Source organism: Choloepus didactylus, chromosome 10 (assembly GCF_015220235.1).
Source record: "Choloepus didactylus isolate mChoDid1 chromosome 10, mChoDid1.pri, whole genome shotgun sequence".
NCBI lineage: Eukaryota > Metazoa > Chordata > Mammalia > Pilosa > Megalonychidae > Choloepus > Choloepus didactylus.
The window spans coordinates 70,752,649-70,767,866 of NC_051316.1; the positions used below are offsets into that span (position 1 = coordinate 70,752,649).

The following is a 15,218-nucleotide window of genomic DNA, read 5'->3' on the forward strand; positions in this document are numbered from 1 at the left end:
TGAAAGAAGGGAAGCCACGTAATCCCTCGGAGCTTCTTTTTTCTAGTTCACAGAACGGTTCTCATAAGGCAGCAGCACCCAGAGGGCGTGAGGCCCGCAAGGTGAAGCGCTCGCGTAGATGTGTGCTCAGCACCTCGATACTCACCCCTAAAACCCGACCCAATGAAAAGACACCGGAACAGTATTATTTTTACCTTTTATAATAAATGTAAATGGAAATGGAAGGAGGAGAAGACTGGTCCATTTTAAAAAGTATTTCTATTTTGTAAGAATCTAAGCAAGCAGGGCAGAAATGGGGTTGGGGTGGGGGTGGGGGTGGGACGTCCAGCGGGTTCAACTTCGAAGTATCTTCAAAGTGTCTCGCGATCTCCTCCAGATCTCCTCCTCCTTATCCTTAAAGGCGAGACTGTCTGCAGAGGGCAAAAAGGAAAATAGGTTTTAGAAACCGGAACTCAAAGATGAGCAGCCCATCCCGCCCTCCTTTTTTGCAGTCCTCCCCTCCCCCCGTGTATTTTGGCACTTTTGGACCAGGTTCTCAAAAGACGCCAGGAATGGCGTCGCCTGCATGACCACTCCTCTCTGTATTCACCAACCCTCGGCACAGGATCTGGCCATCAAGTCTAGACTCTGCCAGGCGCCGCCGCCTTCCCTGTGCTTCCCTGACGCCGCAGCGCGTAACTGGCAGGCCCGCGGCTGGAGCGGACCCTCCCGTGCTTGGGGCCAGCTTCACGTCGCGGGCCTGGAGGGTGCCGCCGCGCGGCCCTTCGGGTTGAGAAAAACATTCCAGCGCCCGGTGCTTGCCATGAGCCCGGGCGTGCAGACGCTTCGCCCTTCGCGGGTCCTCAGGCCTCTTTTGCACTTAGGGCGGAGCGAGTTCGCCAGCTCGCGTAACTAGAAGGCACCTCGGATTCTTCGAGCGGCTTGGCAGTATGGAAACCTTCGGTCCTTCTTCCCCCCAAACTCGCCAATGCCCAGAACAAAATCCACGCTCCTTTCTTTGAACTACAAGGCCCTTACAGGATCTGTCCTCTAACCTTCTCTCTGATCTCGTCGCGTTCTTGCTCTAGCCCGCCTTTTGGTTCTCCTAACCCGCCACGGTCTGTTTGTAAGTCTCTCTGCCTCCCATGGCTACTCTCTTTTCATCATTCAAACTTTGACCACGCTTTCTAAAGTTACTTCCCCCTCCCCATTTACCACTTCAGTCTTTGTCCATCACACGGGTTTTTTTTTAACTCGTTCTCTGAAAATACATTGTTATATTGCGCGAAATCTATTTCCTAGAATGTAAGCTCTATGAGGGCAGGGCTCCTGTTTTGTCTAGTTCGACTTTGAACTTCCAGCGGGCCCCTCTTCCCATGCGGTATCCTATACGCGATTGGGAGAGCAGAGAGGGTGGGCGGGCTAAAGGGTCTTCTCGCCTCTCACTTCGAAGGCGCGTAGGGTTTTGCCTCGGGTACTGACAGCACCTGCAGGCTCCTCCCAGCAGAGCGCCTAGAACCAGCGTCTCCATCCTGTCCTCCGCCACGCCTCTGAGGCCCGGGAAACCCAGTGACCCAATTCTGGGCCAAGAGATAGATTTCAGTACCTCTAAAGCCATGTTTTACCTTAAATATTCATGCGACATTCGGGTATCATTTCAAATATCTATTTTAATAATAATAATAATAATATTCCCTTTCTAAAAACTTAAAGTTGGCACTTGAGGCAGACGGTTGGGGATGGAACGGGTTGGGGCCAAGGGAAAAGAATGGTCGCAGAATGGAAAGGTAAGGAGGATCACAGATCCATCTCCCTCATTCAGCGACCTGTCGCAGAAGCAGGGAAATTTTAATAGAGGAAGAGGGAAAAGAGAGATTCTGCCTCCCGAGAGCGCAGCAAATCCTGGTATGCAGGCTGCGAGGGCTAGCGAGGTCTCCGTCCTAGATGCCTTACGGAGCTCTCTGGGGGAGCGCTGGAAAATTCCATTGCATAGAGCAGAGGGTCGGATTTAGTAGAATTGTGCCGTATCGCAGGGAGTTCGGTTCGTAACAGATCTTTCGCAGACGGTGCCACGCGGAACTGGGTTTGCTCCGCCCGGCTGTTCCAAGGGACCTAGGTATGTGAATGAGGAAACTGGGGCTCGGTTAGCTCATACAACTGGCCAGCTAGTTTGGAGGAAGAGGGGCGCTAGACCTCTTAGTCTCCTGAATCTTCAAATCTCCACAGTTCAGGTCGTGAGCTGTGATAAGAGTGTGTGTTTAGGTGGGGGTAATGGGATGGTCTTTCACACGCAGAAGTACATCTTCCGTACGCAATCCTGCTGGGGCAGCGCGATCGAGGAGATCGCGGTGGCTCCAGAGAGGCAGTGTGTGAGCTAAGGCGAGACTCGAGGCTCTGGCTACCGGGTCCAGCTTTCTCTTCTGGAAAATCAATGCGTGGAGCTCTGGAAACCCTCAAGGTTAAAATTCGTAGATCCGGGGAATCTGTCCTCACCTGCTAGACTGCCTCTGGTGCCCCCACCGCCGCGCGTAGGTACCCTACGACGTGGTGGTGGCCCCTCTCCTCAGCCAGGTCCACGGGCAGGCGGCCCCAGGCGTCGCGCACGTCGAGCCGCGCCCCGGCCCTGTGCAGCGCCAGCAGCGTGTCCAGGAAGCCCTCCCGGGCGGCGTCGTGCACCGGTCGGGCGAGGGTGACGGGGTCGGCGCAGTTGGGCTCCGCGCCGTGGAGCAGCAGCAGCTCGGCCACGCGGGCGCTGCCCATCATCATGACCTGCGCGGGAAAGCAGAGACGTCAGGGCGGCAGGCGGGGGCAGGAGTAATTTAAAGATATACCTATTAAGTCCCCATCTCGTGCACACACGCGCGTACAGGCGTCTGTTTACCTTGCATTTGCTCCCCAGTTCTCCTACCCATCCAGCCTCTCAATACACAATCAATTTCAAAATATTTTCTAAATTTTTGCGGAGCTCCAGCCACATATAGAACACTGCTACAGGCACAGGCACTAGTGAAAGGGTGAGGGACAAACTGGCTTTTAGCACAGCCTAAACATCCTGTACTTTCCCCCCTCATTTTGAGATGAAATCATGCAAGACCCAGAGACTTGCTTTGATCACTGCTGTATTCCTAAGAACAAACAGTGGTAACTGTTAAAAAATGAAAATAAAAAATTGTTAAGAAAATTTATGCCTGCGTTAGTTTCCCAGTGTTATATTTCAATTTTTTTAAAGTGTAAAATGAGAAGGTTTGTCTAACTAGCCTTAAAATTCACTCCTGTGTTAGGAAGAATAATGTTTCCCCATCCAAAGATGTTCCTGCCTAATCCCTGAATCTTGTGAATATATTACCTTACAGTGCAAAAGGGATTTCTGCAGATGCGATTAAATTGAGGATTTTGAGATGGGGAGATTATCTTGTATAATCTGGGTGGGCAGAGTCACAGTCAGACAGAAAATATATGGACAGAAACAGAGGTCAGAGAGAGGAGAGAAGATGCTAGCTCCTAGCTTTGAAGATGGAGGAATGGGTCCCTAGCCAAGGAATAAAAGTGGCCTATAGAAGCTGGAAAAGGCAAGGAAACAGATTCTCCCCTAGAACTCCAAAAGCCCTCAGAACTGTAAGAAAATAAACTTGAGATGGATTAAGCCACTAAATTTGTGGTAATTTTTTTTTTTTTTGCAGCAATAGGGAACAAATACACTTCTCAAGCTTAAAATCTGAGAGTTCATTAAAAAGGAGATGTTCACTTCTTTTGGTTCCTATATCATCTTTAAAATAAAGCTCTTTCCAAAGAGGAATTTTTAAATGGTATACACAGTCACAGCAACCTTACAATTTGGGGGTTGCATGGAGAGTGGTGGTGGTGGAGTCGTCTTTTTAGGAAAACCATTATTTGATATTAGCTCAGGGATAGTGACTGTATAAAGAAGAATTACTTATTTTTAGTTACATTCTGTATCAAACACAAATTACTGTTTGTCCAACTCAAGGAACCAAAAAAAAAATTATGTTTCTTAAATCCTGACCTGAAGGAAGTGAAACTGATTCAGTTTTCAAAAAGACAAGGGAAAAAATTTTAATCAAATTACAGCTTCAAACAGAAGGAAAAAAACATTGCGGTGTGCTTTTTGTCATTGTTTAGCCAATGAAGTCATTCACCTTGGTCATAAAACTGGTCTTAAGTGTTTTTCATATATTTCGCCATATGAAAACAGTGGAAAAGTAATCCAACATTTAAATGGTTAAATTATAATAGCAATCTCAAACAAAAGAAGATGAATCAACTAAACAATATTTGTAGGATGCTTAGAATCCATTTGATACAAAATTAGTTTGGACCTAGTCATTTTTTAAAAGTCTATAAACTAAGTTTTTCTATAGTAAACAAATTTCTATAGTAAACAAATTTCTAAATCAAAATAATTTTCCCTTTTCTGTATGTTCTTACCCCCCTATTAAAAATTGTGAAAACTAATTATCCAACTTTCTTTTTCCTTTTTGTATTTAAACAAAAAAAGGTCTCTCCTAACATATTCCAGCATTCCAAGGCCAACACCAGGGCTCCAGGCTTCTGGCAAATTTTTAAGATGCCAAATTATGAATCACTCAAAAATTTTAAGGACTCAAACTATCTTCTACACTTCAGATCCCAAGTAATCTCGAGTTCTAAGGCATTTTATTTGTATATACGTATTTTAAAGTGTATAAAATTTATTCGTTGTAGGATAGACTCAGGAAAGGAAGATTCATTGTGACATTTTTGAAGTTAGAGGTAGTTACTTTCCTTTGCCTTGTTTGGCTGGAGTTTTTGCAATGTGCATTTGTTTCATATACATTTTATTTTTCAGAATCAGAAATCATTGTAACCACAGGCAATAAAACTGGGGTGGTGATTGCCAGGAAGAACTCATTTTTAGCTTGAAATTTAGGAAGTAGTGAAGGCAAAGACATATAAAAAAAGGGGGGGGGAGGGTGACATGACACGTCTCAACACTGAAGAAATGAAAACTGCCCCCAAAGAAGTATCAAATAAACAAAAAAATAGCGAAAATAATAAGAGATTCCACCAAAATAACAACTAAATTGACAACATTGTCTCAGGAGAGATCACACTAATGTTTTTCTTCCTTTGCGTCTGTATTGCCAAGCTCCCTACAATAAGCATATTTTCCCTACTCAGTTAAAATAAAAACACATATGTAGTTGCTTCTGAATTTTATCGATATTTATTCCAACATACATGGCAGGAGATTTCCACAGATTTCCCCATAGCAAGGAAGATAATCAGCTCCATTCAGGGGTCTGTGAATTCGGGGCTAAGCAGTGCCAACAAACTTTACATTTCTTTAAAAGTTCTCATTTTATCTCAAACATTCGTAGATTTTGTATATGTATAGAATATATTTCAGTCTATATTAACACCAGATCGACCAGATCGTCACACCATTTCAGAGATCTGCACCCTTACATGCGTCCTCATTTCTTCCTTGGCTTCCCGAGGCCCCAGGGCGTCGCCGGGAGGTCTCCGATCCCAAAACCCCATCTGAAAACTCCCCAGAAAGTCTCCTCTTTTTCCAAGAATCGAAACGCTACCAGGTCCCGATTCCACCGCAAACCTGATCCTCCAAAGCTTCCCTCCATCCCCTCCTCCCCCTCCCGACCTGCAACCTACCTGAATCGGGCAGCGACCAAAACGGTTCGGTGCATTGGGCTGTGCCCCGGCCTGGAGCAGCTCCCGCACCTCCTCGACCCGACCCCGGGCGGCGGCCGCGCACAACCGGTCTGCTAACTGCTCCATGCTGCTCCCTGCGCTCCTTCTTCACCTCGCGCCGCGGTCGCGCGCACTGCGGCCCTCCCCGCCCTCCCGTGACTAGCGCCCCTCCTCTTTCCTCCTCCCCGACCAGCGGAAGCCTGCCGCCCAAACCCTGACTGCGGCCCCCAGACCCCGCGCCCCGACTCCCGCGTAACCGTCGGGTCTTTCCCTGCCAAGAGGGCGCCGTGCAGCCGGTGCTCTCTGAGGAGGCGCCATTCGCTTAGAACACGCTGCGAATGTAGCCCTGGTAGTCGCTCCACGAGGCGGCTCTGCTGCGCGGGACCCTGGCTCACCCTGGAGGGGGAGCACTGGCAGGAGGAAGCGGTGGGAGGAAGAGAGGAAGGAGCCCTGGGCCCCTCCTCAGCTCCCGGCAACCGCCATCACTTCTCCCTCACCGAGCTGCACCCCCCCCCGTGCCCCCATCCCCCAACAAACGCGCACGCGTGTCTCTGAAGCGAGTTCGCTCTAACAAAGAAGAATTTCTCTCTAGCTTCCTAACTCCTTTCTACACCCCTCTGGCATTTGAAAGCTGCGCGGGGATTCCTAACTGCCAAGTTTGAATGCAGGTGTTTCGCTGTTATAAGCAATGTATCGCTTCCTCCTTTGTCAGATGAATTGGCCAAAGCCGCCCCCCTCCTGGTAGTAAGAATCCCACCGAGGATCGGGATTCCCGGTGTAAGGCGCCTTCTTTTAGAAGCCTAGATCACACACTCTCTCCTCCTTTTCGGGAGTCTGACGGCTGCCCGCCGCCCCCCCCCCCCGCCCCCCCCCCCCACTCGTGTAAGATGGATGCCTAGGGCGAGGATTTCCGAGAGGTACAACGTTCGTACTTGTGACTGGTATAACAACAGGGTATGCCAATCAGGGCTGGCTCCGAGATGTCCTAAATTTCACAGGGATAGGGAAGAATTCTACCTAGACGCAGGTAGAAATTGGTGAGTCATTGGGCCGACAGACCTGGTTTAACTTAATAAGCCATTTCTCCTAGTCCAGAAAACATGCTCAGCTCTGGAGGCAGATTGGCACAGTGGTTCAGAATCCAGGCTCAGACACACACTGTCCTGAAGTTACTCCCGAGTCTCTTCCAGCTCCCCACACCTCTCCTTCTTACTGCAATTCCTTGCAGTTTTCTTAGCTATAAAATGGAGGGAGTGTGGCTGGGTGGGTGGGTGGGGGGAGGGAGGACAATTGTGGTCCCTACAACATAGGGCTGTTGTGAGTTTTAAGAATTGATGTACACATTGCTATATAGAAGGGAAGGCCAAGAAGACTTTAATCACGGAGAAGATAATTATGCACTCCCCACCACCCCCATACTTTATAAAAGTTTAACAGAACTAAAGAGCGAAAGGAAATCGAACAAGGTTCTAATTTTTCCTGTGATTTTTACTTGAATGTATTTTACATTAAAAAAAAGTTGTGGTCGTACTTGCTAAGGTTTGGCTGATGCCTTAAACTCATGCTTAGTCTGCCTATTGGATAATTCAACTCTGATTAAAAGTGTTTCAAGTCCTGGCTGACTTCTCTTAAAATCCCAGGATACCTTAAAGTCCCAGCAACCTTCAGTTGCTGTTGATTCAGGCAAAGCATGCAGTTTTTAAATGACGCCAATGAAAACATTAAAGGATGCCAAATCTGTTGTAAAAATCCACAGTGCACTACTGTGCCATCTATAGTTTCCTACAGTCACCACTCAATTATCTGGGCAGCAATGAGGTAGAAAATTCAAACTGTGGATAAAGAACCTAAAATCATTTAAATTTAGCTTAAGGCATTTTGTAATGAGGAGAGGGGATAGTGGTTGCGATGATAAGAGGGAGGGAACAGATTTCCCTTGTAATTATGTCTGGTTTTTAGACCAATAGAAAAATTAGTTCCTATTAATAAAATAATAGTTCTTAATCTTGAGGTCGGGGAGAGCAGCCCTTCTGAGAATCTGTTGAAAGCTACGGACCCTCTCCTCAAAAAAAATAAAAAAGTATGCGATGAGGACAAAAACAAGTATGTTAATTTGCATGTGTATTTTTGAATAAACCCTTCTAGGAAGTCACGGATTCCTCTGAAGCTCAATTATGGACTTCTACAACCAGAACCCCTTCAATTTATGTGACTAGGACAATTGGTGAAGGAAGCAGGAGCTGGAACTGTATAGAAACATTCCCTGGGTGTATTATACACAGATATGGAGATTTATTGCTTTGAAAATACCAAGAACAAGTTTTAGACATGTATTCACTAACTCAGGCACTTGCATCAGAGCTCCCAAAAGTTTATGGCATCCTTGGGTGTGGCCCCTTTGTTCTGGAAATTGATCCTCTATTATAATTCTGTATAAATAAGAACCAAACAATAAAGTGAAGGTTTCTCCAGTTTTTTTTTTTTTCTTTTAAAGAAACTATCACACTCCCAATTTATTCATCTATATCAGCCCAGACCTGAGGGGCAGAACTCTAGAAGAAATGAAATATAAAGCTCAGGATGTGGGCACTGGTTCTGCCAGCCTCAGATTTCTCATTCATAAAAACAGGATACTTCAAGAGTGCTTGAAATAAGATGATGTAGGCAAAGTTTTAAATTATATAATTTAATCATAAATAATTTGTGGTTATTTTTGTGATTATTCCCACATTTGCCTCTCCTTTTTCCTGATAATGCCATGGTCTCTTCTAGGTTTGTGTTCTTGACAGGCTTGAAAAATCTATACTATGAAATTTAAATGTTTCAATTCTTATCAAGCTTTTAAAAAGAAAAATGACTATTACTTGTTCATTCATTCAACAAGCCCACAGGCTAACAGTAGAAGGTAGAGGGTTAAATGTGTGGGTTCTAAAGGTGGACTGCTTGGGTTCAAACCTGGACTTTTCCACTTGATAGCTCTTTAACTTTGAACAAAGGTACTTAATGTCTCTGAGCCTCAGTTTTCTCATCTGTATAATGGGGATAATAATAGTACTTGCCTCAAATGTTTGTTGTGGGAATTAAATGAAACATTACTAAAAAAGCACTTAGAAGAATGAAGGGAATAGAGGATGACACAAGAAATTCAAAAAGGGAGCAAACTCATTCTGATGGCTTAGGCAAAAAGCTCCCTAGATCTATATCTGACCCCAGTCTTGAAGAAAAGTGTAGAAGTATAAATATAGAAAACGGAAAAAAAGAGGTTCCAGGCAGAGGCAAGAGCATGTGCAAAGGTGTAGAAATTTAGAAAAACTGAGAGTAAATCACTGAAATGTATGGTGAGCTGCTGGAAATAAAAGCTTCTCCAAGTAGGGCTGCTCAGAGAGTCAGAAGGAAAACCGGGAGTGAACCACATAGCAAGGGAGTGGAGACACTGTGTGTAGACTACTCTTTCATAGCTCAGCTGTGATTGGTTTGAAGAGATATTGTGAAGAGAGGCAGATGGGCGGTGGAAGAGAATGGAGCATAAACATACATTGAAGAGAAAGTGCCAGGTGAAGAGAAGGAACAGTTAGGAGAGAAAACAGAGAAGTTGAGGATGGAAATACCTCAGGTATTTCTGAGGACCTGGTGTCCCTAAAAGAGCAGAAAAAGATGGAATCCAATGCACAGGGGGAGATAATAAATTTGGACACAGGAGATACACATAGATTTGAGGAGGGAGAAAGGGTCAAGTCAGGGAAGAAGTTAAGGTACTTCCTTCCCCAAAGGAGGCGGCTAGCTTGCTTGCAAAGAGTGAGAATAACACCATGGGTTACGAAGTTTGAAAGTGGTGAAGATCTGGAAACATCTGATATGAGCAAAGGGGCATGGGCCTGAGTAGGACTCAAATAGAGAAGGCTTTTCATCTGCCTAGTAGACCCATCTGAGGGTGGAGAACCTGACACCATAGGTGCATCTGACTACTTCATCTAAACCAAAGAAAGCCTACAAATCAAAGAATAATAATACTAGGTATGGATATTAAACACATCATCAGAAAGAGACAGAAAAATATTTGAGAAGATAGTGTTCTGAAATTAGATTCTGGACTGAAGAGGCATTGCAGGATCAGGAAGGTGATTATATGATAAGCAAGATGATTTCATTAGGAAAATAAAAAGGTGTTGGACAAATAATTCTGGGTTAGAACCTAGTGAAAATCCTGATGTATCTACTGAACTGATGTTTGTGTAATCTTTGAGACCATTTTTAGCTTCAAATTCTATGTCTTCAAAATGGGCTGTATCCTACTCTATCCATTATACCTCACAGGACTATTATATCAAGTGGGACACAGAGACTGTTCTAAAAGTTTTCAGCAATTTCGATATTATTGTTATTAAAAACAATTGGTCAAGATATTGTTTGAGGTTAAAAGTAAGATATACACAGAAAATCTCTGGAAAGATACATAAAAGTTCTGAGACTTACTTTTCACATTATACAATTGGTACTGTTTGAACTTTGTACTGTGTGCATATATTAACCATTCTAATTCATTAAACAAGCATAGTGAAAATCAGTAAAAAAGAGTTGCTTTTCTGAGAATCATTATCATAACTTTATTCAACAAAGAGTAACTGAATACTTACTATATGCCTGGCACTTGGTTTAATGTTGTGGATATAATGAGAGGAGGTCTCTGATAAGAGTGCCTGTTGGTAACAACCACCAATATATTTGCTTCTTTGGAGGAGGAAGGTAGTCTTGAATTGTGATGGGGCTCTTGAGAGGAGCCTTCATTAATGGTATAGGAGAAGGAAGACAGGGGGATTGATGCATCCTGTCTGATCTGACACCCCAGACCTGTGTTATCAGGAAAAATATGTTGTATTTCAGTGTCTGAAAAGGATCTCATAAATGGAGAGAAGTTTATTCAGAAATGACTTAGAGTGGGGCTTCCAGGTGTAGCTGTGTTGAGCCAGAGTAGATGGGTACACAGGGTGAGCAGAAAAGTATACAGGGTGTCATAGAGAATTATTGTAAGACCAAAGACCAAGGGATGGAAGAACAATTCCATCCTCCCCCTTTACACAGAAAGAGAGAATAATGTCAGGAAAAAGAGGGTCATGGGGTTAGCTCCACCACCTACTTTGTCACAATGAGCAAGTGATACTTTCTTCTGGCTTCAAAGTCCTCCTCTATAAAATGGGAATAATAAAAACTGTGTCTCAAGGGATTGTTTTCCAGCCCCAACAAGACGAGTGCCCCTCAAAGTGCCCCTGGGCAAGAATTCTGAGGGCTTTGTGTCCAGTCTGGGTGAAAAAGGCATGTTAAGTGGAAAAGAATCACTTGCTTAGGTGAAGAATGGCAAGGAATGAAAGGCTTTGAATTATTTATTTTTCCACAAGGAGAAAAGGTAAGAACTTTGTCATAAAAGGAAGATACCTGATTAAGTAGAGCAGACCTCCAAATATGTTTGCTAAGAAAAGGCAATGTATCTCTCAGAGTAGTAAGTCTCTAGAAATTTCAAGATGGAGGATGTTTCCTTCTCCCCTTTACTTTTCTCTATTAAATTCAAGATAGCAAAATTACCGAGTGTCTGCTATGAATAAGGCACTCTGTTGGGGACTCTATGCTATCTTCTCAATCAGAATTATTGTAAAATCTCTCTTCTTGTTCAAACAGGACCTTGGCAAGAAGCACAAAACTTTAAATGCCTTAGTTCATTATAGACTTAGTGTATATACATTTTTAAACCTTAGTTTCCAAAAGTGTTAATTGGATGTAGAATCTACAGTACCTATTGTCACCTTCCCAAAATCATTTTGAGAACAACTTACAAGAGGATTCATGTTACACAGCATGTGTCTTTTCTAAACTGTGTGTAAAAGAAATGTGATTTTAAATCTACATAAGGAATTTCTATTAAAAGTATCTCTAGAGTGGACTCTGGTGAAATGGAGAATCTTTGCATCCATGAAAACAATTGCTCCCTACCTTAACTATTTTGTAAATGTCTAGTTTTGTATGTTGCCAAATTTCTTGTGGTGAATTACTTATATATGCTTGTAACTATTTGGCCAGCTGAAACAATCAAAGGATTACCATAGCATATGTGTATGTATGTATGTATGTGTGTATATACATACAGGTATATATACTGTATGTATGTGTATATGTGCATATGGTATAATTTGTCTACATGCTTATAGGCACACTATGCTGAGAATTAGCCTCATTTTGAGGAGTAAAATGAGTAATGAGACATTTAATTAGAGGAGAGACAGGAACAGAGACAATAGAATATTCAATGTTGCCAAGAAAATAATAATTCTACCATTTGTTGAACACCAACTAGTTGACAAGCAGTAAGTAGTTTTACATATATTATATATTATTTCTAATCCCTTGTCAGGCCTATGGGATGGAGAATATTATCCTTCTTTCATAAATCAGCAAAAAATAGGCTCAGAGTGCTTAAGTACAATGCACAAGGAGATGGAGTTCAAATCCAAGATTCCCAGTTCTGTCTGAGAGGACCACACTCTCCCCACTATGATATTTGTTTCCCTGATGTTTAATTAATATGGTAAAAGGTGGACAACTCAGCAGTGCTTCCTTTTCTTTGAGAACTGTGCCTTCAAGTAGGCTGTGAAGCCTGGACCAAGGTGACAGGGTCCACACTTTGAGGAACCAAAAGTGTTTCTGCATTATTATTCTTGAGTAGCAGAACATATACTGATAGAAATTTGGATCTGGATGCCCCGTCAAAGCTACTTAACCCAGTACTCTCAAGACTACCTTCCTCCTCCAAAAACTTTTTTTCCTAATTATAACCCACATAAATAAAGAGTGAGCTGTGTAAATAAAATGAAAAATTATACTACATGGAAACAATAACTGTTAACATCTTGAAATATTTCTTTCTTGTCTTTTTCCTTGTTCAGTCTCTACTTGGTTGATATCATACAATTTTGAAGTTAGGTTTTCCTCTCAGTTATCCTTAGAGCATTTTCAAAATTCTCCCCAAACTCTTCATAAACATTACTTTTAACAGCTGCAAAATACTCCACCAAAAAAAAGTGTAATAATTTACTTAAATTATGTCCTGGTTTGTCAAAAATTTAGGATACTTCTAATTGCTCCTATAAATAATACTACAGTTTTTCAAAGAGTATAAGGCTCTTTATATGTATTACAAAACTGCTTTCCACAAGCTACCTCCTTGTTTTACAGATAAGAAAATGGAGGGGCAGCACATTGCTACAGAGGCCCCGTTAATGTTTGTTGCAGATCTTGTACTCAGTTCCTCTCTCTGTGTTCTTTCTGTGGCTACTTACAGTAACTTGAAAAGATGTGGGTGAGGATGCCAACTGTATCTTAACCATAGTCTTGGAGGAGACACAAATGCAGTGCTGAGTAATGGAAAAATCCCAGTCTTCAGATTCAGATAGACCTAACCTGTCATTTACCAGCCATGTGGGCATGAATGAGTTATGTAAACTCTCTGAGCCTCTGTTTCCTCACCTTGCAATGGGGAGAAAATAACTTACCTTGTAGGATTATTGTGAGAAATGAAGAATGTCAGATATATAAAAAATCAGACACACAATAGGCTCTCAATAAATGGAACTTACTCTTTCTTGAGACTAGATATGACATTTACTATCATGTTAATCATTTATTCATTCAATATCCTCTTGGGTAGTTTTTCCTTAATTACTGTACATTCCAGCAGGTATCTGTGGTTTGAACAAGCAAATTCTTTTCCAAAAGGTGTGATTAATTCTGCCTTCTTTGAATTCTAACCCTCTGAAAACAGAGCTTCTTCTGTAACAAAGTTGGCCATCTTATAACAAAAGAACTCCCCAGAAAAAACCTCCTTAAATTATGGGAAGTGACACTGACGTGTGTCATCGTGTTCAAATACAATGTTTCCTCTGCATTCACTGCCACCCACTACCACTATTTCTGTTCTTTGGAGTGCATTTCAAGTAGAAGTGCAATGGAGTGCATTTCAAAGGGGGAAACTATGGCAAAATTGTGGTATTTCAAGTTTACCTTCACTAAACCTCTATTCCCACCTCCCTCATTTTTCTCCTTGGTGGGATAGATTTTCTCCTTTCAAGCATTGCCCTAAATTGCTAACCATGAAGACACAGACATATAAATCCCATTCTGATTATTCTGCCCAAGTATACATTTGCTATTAGAATACCATTGAAATTGATAGAGAAGCAATAGCATTTTCAGTTTTTACTCTTGATGTGGAGTTGAATACTCATCGTTGACTGACTAGATTTAACAATGATTTATGATACTCAAGGATACCATCTATGTTCTGAGATAAGTGTTCCTCTTCAGATGGAGAACTGATTGCTTCTCCGCCCCCACCCTTTTTTAATAATTCAATTTTATTGAGATATATTCACACACCATAGTCATACAAAGCGCACAATCAATTGTTCACAGCACCACCATACAGCTGTGCATCCACCACCAAAATCAATTTTTGAACACCTTCATTACCACACATACAAAAGTAATCAGAATAAAAATTAAAGTGAAAAAGAACAATTAAAGTAAAAAAGATTACTGGGTGCTTTTTTTTTTTTTTTTTTTTTTTTTTTGCCCCCATTTTTCTACTCATCCATCCATACACTGGACAAAGGGGGGTGTGGTCTATATGGCTTTCCCAATCACATTGTCACCCCTCATAAGCTACATTGTTATGCAATCGTCTTCAAGATTCCAGGGTTCTGGGTTGTAGTTTGATAGTTTCAGGTATTTACTGCTAGCTATTCCAATTCATTAGAACCTAAAAAGGGTTATCTATATTATGTGTAAGAGTGCCCACCAGAGTGACCTCTTGGCTCCTTTTGGAATCTCTCAGCCACTGAAACTTACTTCATTTCATTTCACATCCCCCTTTGGGTCAAGAAGATGTTCTCCATCCTACGATGCCAGGTCCAGATTCCTCGCAGGGAGTCATATTCCACGTTGCCAGGGGTATTTACACCCCGGGGTGTCAGATCCCACGTTGGGGGGAGGGCAGTGATTTCATCTGCCAAGTTGGCTTAGCTAGAGAAGGCCACATCTGAGCAACAAAGTGGCATTCAGGAGGAGACACTTAGGCACAATTATAAGCAGGCCTAGTCTCTCCTTTGCAGTAACAGTCTTCCCAAGGGCAAGTCTCATGACTGAGGGCTCAGCCCATCTGTAGCCTGCCTTTTTGGGGGCTTCGTGGTATGTTCATTTTTCTTTGGCCTTTCTTGGATTCCTGGAAATTCTGGAGCCAAGCTCTCTTCTGATATTGTAAAAGATCATAAGGAAATTTTCTTGTGTTGAACCACTTCCTCAAGTTATATTCTTCCAATATGTGATTAAACTCCCCTGGAAGGAATCAACTTCATGATGACATATATCAATCATGATTAAATGAGGAAAATGATTCCTATTTCTGTTTTAGCCCCTTTCCCTTACAGACTTAACATTTCCACTCATGTTTTCCTTTGAGTCTCTGGGTCGAGGGTATAGTTTTACTT

At 42.6% G+C, this 15,218-nt stretch overlaps 1 protein-coding gene across 1 annotated transcript; it reads right to left on the bottom strand.

Annotated features, from left to right (window-relative positions):
- Positions 1 to 282: 282 nt before the first annotated feature.
- Positions 283 to 5,789, bottom strand: LOC119505318 (cyclin-dependent kinase inhibitor 2A-like). Its single transcript, XM_037798018.1, has 3 exons — positions 5,650 to 5,789; positions 2,473 to 2,748; positions 283 to 410 (listed from the first exon to the last, which is right to left on the bottom strand). Exons 1-2 carry the CDS (start codon positions 5,773 to 5,775, stop codon positions 2,476 to 2,478), a joined length of 399 nt encoding a protein of 132 aa, XP_037653946.1. The 5' UTR covers positions 5,776 to 5,789; the 3' UTR covers positions 283 to 410; positions 2,473 to 2,475.
- Between the last annotated feature and the right edge of the window lie 9,429 nt (positions 5,790 to 15,218).

Excerpts from the sequence above, each read along its gene's own strand:
- LOC119505318 (XM_037798018.1), bottom strand. The coding sequence starts at position 5,775 with ATGGAGCAGTTAGCAGACCGGTTGTGCGCGGCCGCCGCCCGGGGTCGG. Across the intron at positions 2,749-5,649 it reads TTGGTCGCTGCCCGATTCAG|GTCATGATGATGGGCAGCGC; the intron begins GTAGGTTGCAGG and ends TTTCCCGCGCAG.